Source organism: Gorilla gorilla, chromosome 5, assembly GCF_029281585.2.
Source record: "Gorilla gorilla gorilla isolate KB3781 chromosome 5, NHGRI_mGorGor1-v2.1_pri, whole genome shotgun sequence".
Classification (NCBI taxonomy): domain Eukaryota; kingdom Metazoa; phylum Chordata; class Mammalia; order Primates; family Hominidae; genus Gorilla; species Gorilla gorilla.
This window is the reverse complement of record NC_073229.2, coordinates 65,611,158-65,617,157: the sequence shown is the minus strand read 5'-3', so window position 1 is coordinate 65,617,157 and position 6,000 is coordinate 65,611,158. Positions and strand designations below refer to the sequence as shown.

Sequence of the window (6,000 nt, the reverse complement as noted above, 5' to 3'; positions counted from 1 at the left end):
AAATAGAAAATATTACTAAACAAAATTCTTAGCCTAATGACTCTGATCGTGTATGTTCTGTTGTATTTTTGTTTCACTTGTTAGCATAAGAAAATAGGAGTACAACATTATTGATTAATAATATTTTCTACTTCCGTAGAAAAAAATTGTTTTGTACCTTTTAGATGATAGAAGGTACAAAACAACTTTTGTACCTTTTAGATTATTCTCGCCTCTATTGTCTTAGATAAACTTCCCAGTGCCTTTCAAATCAAAAAGTGGAATATATTAAAGCCACCAGAGGATGCTCATGTCATCAGATATTGTTAATACCCCTTCTCCAACTGCATAGCATGAGGGTTGGGAACTCAGGTTCAAGGGTCATTCAGGCCTGGGAGAAAATCTTGCACCTGCTATGACCTTTACCAAGTTATTTTCTATTTCTGAGCTTCAATTTCTTCATCTGAAAACGGGGTAATATGTTCATCTGTCAATCTCACCTCATAGGATTGTTATAAGGATTAAATGAAGTAATGCCCATAAAAAGCATTTAACAGCAAACCTGACACATAGTGAGTGCCTGGCAAATGTGGTGAATACTGTCTCTTAACATTTCTTCCTCACAATGTAAATAGACTCTCCGGGAAATAAAGAATTCCAGACTCAATTAAGTTTGGAAGATACTGCTTTAAATTAGTTCTTAAGTGAAGAACCATTAATGTATTCCCGTATGGGACAATTCTTCAAAAAAGAGAGATGATATCTAACACTTGCCTAAAACGTTTGGAGATTAGAACACTTTATTTTTGCAGTAGTTTTGCAGGACTAGGTTTCTGGGGATCATGCTTTGGGAAATCTTGTTCTCACACATAAGATATTCATAATATTTTCATGAAATCCCAGGATCTCATTTGTCTCAAAATAATGGGGAGAGATGGGGAATGAAAGAGGTGGATGAGTGTCAACATGAACCACAATATGCTATGGGTTGATCACTGTTGAGGCTGGATGATGGATACATGGGAGTTCATCATAGGATTCTTTCTCTTTTGTACATGTTCAAAAAATTCCATTAAAATTTTATAAAAGATATTAAACAAACAAGAAATATGTATATATGTATACACACATATATGTATTATATATACCTACATACATGCTGTATCTTAATACATACACCAAACTCTAAGAGAAATGGCTAATCTCCCGAGGTCTACAGAACCACTCAAGCAAAAGCAAATCATCTGCTTCTTTCACTAACTTGGCAATGAAGCTCTTCTCATACTTCGGAGCCTAATGAGGTCAACTGTGGTGAATGGCAGTCAAAGGAGAACCCAACTGGGTCATCCAGAGGCAAGTATCATCTCTACTCATGTCAACCTTCTTCCCTTCTTCCCCATAAAGCCTTCTACAGAAAAAAATAGGGGAATAGAAATTATATTTTTAACTTAATTTTTTTCTGTCATATTCCTGCCAGATGTGCTACTACAGTCAAAATCAACCAAGGTTTTGACAGGAGGAAAAACAGAATCAGTTCCTGAATAACAGAGACTTGAATCACCAAACATTCAACGGACGTGGTACAACAGCAGTTTTGACTTGAAGACTCGTGTTCATCTGTCATTTTAACTGAAGCTGTCTTTTGGGAGTGCCAAGGTTTCTAGCTGCCAGGGAATCCTAAGGACTTGCAATTGGCCTAGAACCCATTTCACTTGCCAAAGTACCTAATTTATTATATTAAGAAAATTCTCTCTCCTGATAACAACAAAATCACCAATCAACTATCACTTTTTGGCTTTTTAGACAAAAATTCTCCCTAACTTCTCTCTTGTTCTAAATGTTATTATTTTAACCATACCTCATTACTTTTTATTATGCCCAGTTAAAGCTACTTGCATATTTGCATCGTGTCTTTCATGGTTTAAACTCACTTTGGCACATTAACAAAATCCTATTATTGTTTATTTAATCTTTAGAAAGTTCACAGATAGCTAACCTACCTGTCACCAAGATTTGTGTTTATGCATTAGGCATTTCCCAACTGGACCATTTCACAGACTCCTGGCTGGCCCTTCTCATTCATTCATTATGTGTTTACAATTCACTCAAAATTTACAAGATGCTTAAGTTTGTTTCTATTCTCTAAATTTCCCCTTTCCACTCTCCCCCTGGCCTGGCATAATGACTTTCTTCTTTATGTAACAGTTACCTTTAAAATTAAGGTAGAGCCTTCTTACTTTTTTTCTGTTGCATAATTTCCAACAAAGTAAAAAGAAAGAAGGGAAAAAGCTATTTTATTGAATTATGGGGATAATTTCAATCACATTTTCCAAAAAAAAAAAAATTGATTCAGGTTGTCTTAGCTTAACCTCTTATTCTTCAAAGACTTTTGAGAGGAAGCATCCCAAGGAGCTTTAAGTAGGAAAAAAACACATACACAAGGAAGTAATTCAATTTCAAGAACTGGACAGTTTCTGCCTACATGGAACTCACATCTGGGAACCTGCAGTTGGGCTGGGGCAGTAACCTACACATCAACTGTAGTAAGAATATTTGGGGAATAGAAAGCCCACACTCTCCTCACTGAAACTGGAGCTGGCCTGGAAAAACTTGAGAGGTGCTCAGATGCTGTTGTAAAGGCATCAGGGACAACCCCTACTGATGATGCTTCTTATCAGTGAAAGACCCCCCTGCACTGCTTTGCCAGTCATAAAAACAGATTTTCACCAATCCACAATCACCTCTGCCCAGTACATCATCTGCAATAGAACAAATCAAATTATAGATGTGGAGTGTAGCTGCTCCAGTCAGAGACACAGCCTGATCTCCTTGAATCAGGCTTTTCAGGCCAGCTTTCACAAGCCCCAGTTCAGAAGAAAGTGAAGTCCTTACTGACAAGACCGAGGTGTGCACTGCAGGATGTTTAAAGCGTGGGTTTCTAGCACTCTTTAGTTGTAACTCTGCCACTATACTAGAATGAGATAACTCAGCTAAGATACTTGGATACTCCTAGGGTGCATCATTGTTTTGATATTCCTTGTGAATTATTTTTTCCTGAAAGGGTAAGTGGAGTGGAGGCGAGAAGTCAGAAAAATAACATTTGTAAGCTAATTTCTCTGCATATGCCAGACGCTGTGTAAGCACTTCAGATGCACTCTTCACAACCAGAACATTTGTTATTCCCACTGTAGAGAAGAAAAAATTGAGTTTTAGGGTAAGGGACACAGCCAGTAAGTGGAGAAAGTCCAAATCTAAATTCAGAGCCTAAACATACCACACACACACCAAAAGAACCAGGATTGCGATGGACATTGTCACTGAGATGGCTTCTCCCAGAACCCACAGAGTCCTCTTTGCAGGTGCATCCCACCCTGTTCCCTTCCTGGATGTTCTAAAGGCCACAATTCTAGTTCAGGCTCCTTTCTTACCTATAGAATCTCCAAAGTCTGCCAATACATATCCTGGTCTTCCACTCTTAAGCATTGCCTAGAATGAAATGCAACCTCCAAAGACTAACCTGTAAGGCCTTGCAGGATCTTCTCCCTACTCACCTGTACTGCCTAATTTTCTCCCATATACCCTTCCTTTTCGTTTTTTAAGATTTTTTTTTTACCAGAAGAGAGCGTGAACACAGTCCCGCACTACCACAAATTGTGCAGTAGAGTTTCTCATATTTGAAGGTATCTCAGGGATCAGTACATCTGTCCTGAAATAGATAAGGCTTGCCATGGGAAAACAATCTTAGAATTTGTGGCATCTCCCTGCCAGGTACGTATCTTCTCCTACATACCCTTCAATCCGTCTGATATAAACTTTTGTCTGTCTTCCAGGTATGACTCAGCTGGGGCTTCTGGTTATGTCCCTCCACCTCCTTCTATGCCTGAAAACTTAATCTGTTCTTTAAGTTTTGCTCAAATAGTGCTTCCTCCTTGAAGCCAAACTATCTCTCCAACCCCTGACTCTGCCTTTTCTGTTTAAGTATAAGCTCCTTGAGGGTTAAATTTGTGTCTCATTCAACATCAATATGCAATCACATACTGGGCCATGGCCACATAACTAACCAGAGTCAGAATTCAGTTCTGATGACTCTCTTAGCTATGCTCTTTTCAACTAGTATGTGGCTTGGGTCTTTGCTGAGATCACAGCAGGATTTTATGCTATTTTCTTATGTTATTCAGAGCAACCAAGGCAAACTGTATCCTCAAAGGTGTGTCCTCCGAAAACAGGAGAGGAAAGTCTTATCCCACTTTTGGATTATCTAGAACAGATTAGCTTGTGGAGTTGTGAAGACTGAAGATGTCGTTTGGAGGATTTGAACAACAGAAGTGTGGGAGGATAAAAACAATCAACCAAATAACATTTTTTCACAGTATAAAAAGAACTGTAACGATGTTAATTCATGAACAAATTTTTATTAGCTCTCATGGCCAATCTGCCTACAGAACAGACTCCATCATGGAACTACACTGCCCTTCTTGCCAGGCTCCACAGCACTCTCATTTGGCAAGACAATTTCAAATACACCCTGTTAAATATCAGCCTCTTCATCTCAAGAAATACAAATTCCAACCAACTACTCTGGATGTGCCTTTGACTTTCTATGGAACTAAACCGGGCACCCATTTCCAAAGTGGCTGTCATGTTTCATTTCAGAGTAAAAATTGGGAAATTTATTGAGCAAGAATATGAATTAATCTAGGACAAAAGATAGGAAGAGTACAGTTTTGGGTGTGAGGAAAATATTCTCTATTTCATGTCAATAGCCTAAGTCATATTTTTTTCAATAAGGAAAGGCATTTCCTTTCTTCCTGCTAGCCACCATCCACATTCGGTGAATAACAAACTCTTGTCCATGTTTATTTCCAAACTACTTCCAAAATCTAATTACCCTCTCTCTGCAGCCCAGGTACCAGCATTCAGACCCTTAACAGCCCTCATATGGATGTATTTTCCCCCGATTTCTTCTTAAAACTATCCTTCAATGCTTCTCAAACTGTGGAGTGTATAAGAGTCACCTGGAATAAGAAAGACCTGCTTTTTTTTTTTTTTTTTTTTGAGACAGAATCTCACTGTCACCCAGGCTGGAGGGCAGCAGCGCCATCTCAGCTTGCTGCAACCTCCACCTTCTGGGTTCAAGCGATTCTCCTGCCTCAGCCTCCCAAGTAGGTGGGACTACAGGCACGTGCCACCGCGCCCGGCTAATTTTTATATTTTTAGTAGAGAGGGGTTTTGCCATATTGGCCAGGCTGCTCTTGAACTCCTGACCACATGATCTGCCCACCTTGGCCTCCCAAAGTGCTGGGATTACAGGTATGAGCCGCCATGCCTGGCCTCACCTGCATTTCTTAAATGCAGATTTGTAGCCACTCTTCCACAGACAGTCGGATGTATGAGGTGTGAGTGGGGCCCAGTGATTTACATTTTAACCAAGCATCCCATGAAACTCTAATACAGGTACTTCAAATGCTGCATTTTGATGAGAACAAGGACAACATTGGCCTGAAACTATAGGATTTAAAATAAAAATCTTAAAACAATTTACATATGCTAAAATTGCTCACATATTCTTCCCACAGTCAGCTGGAAACAGTGAAAATTATTGACCATGATGACATAAATGTTCAAAGACCTTAGCGAATTGACTCCTTTCCGTCTCTTGCCCAACTTCTGAGCCTCCAGAATAATACTGTGCCAAGACATTCAGTGTGCTCTTCCTCACAAAGCTCTCTCTGGTTTTGAAGACCCTGTTAGAATTTTTTTCTGACCAACTTCCACCGGGGATTGCCTCTTCCAGCAATGTCCCTGGGTTCCATCCCCTCCCACACCCATGTGGCTTAGGAGAGCCCTCCCTGTGCAGTTTCTATCATAGCATTCCCCACAAGGTAGTGAGACTATCTACAGTGACCCTTGAACAACACAGGTTTGCAGATTCACTTATATATGTGAATTTTTAAAGAAACAAAAGTTACACCAAGTGTGCCTGCCTCACCTGCCTCCCCTTCCACTTCCTCCATCACTTCT

General features: G+C 39.7%; 1 protein-coding gene and 1 non-coding gene across 2 annotated transcripts in view; both read right to left on the bottom strand.

Annotated features, from left to right (window-relative positions):
• Positions 1 to 761: 761 nt before the first annotated feature.
• OPN5 (opsin 5) overlaps positions 762 to 6,000 on the bottom strand; it is a 44,345-nt gene continuing 39,106 nt past the window's right edge. The window contains exon 7 of the mRNA XM_063707653.1: positions 762 to 3,164. Coding sequence (XP_063563723.1) covers positions 3,156 to 3,164 — 9 coding nt within the window. The 3' untranslated portion in view covers positions 762 to 3,155. The remainder of the gene's footprint in view (positions 3,165 to 6,000) is intronic.
• LOC115935211 (U1 spliceosomal RNA) lies at positions 3,595 to 3,755 on the bottom strand. Its single transcript, XR_004070900.1, has one exon. It is a non-coding gene; the product is annotated as a U1 spliceosomal RNA (small nuclear RNA).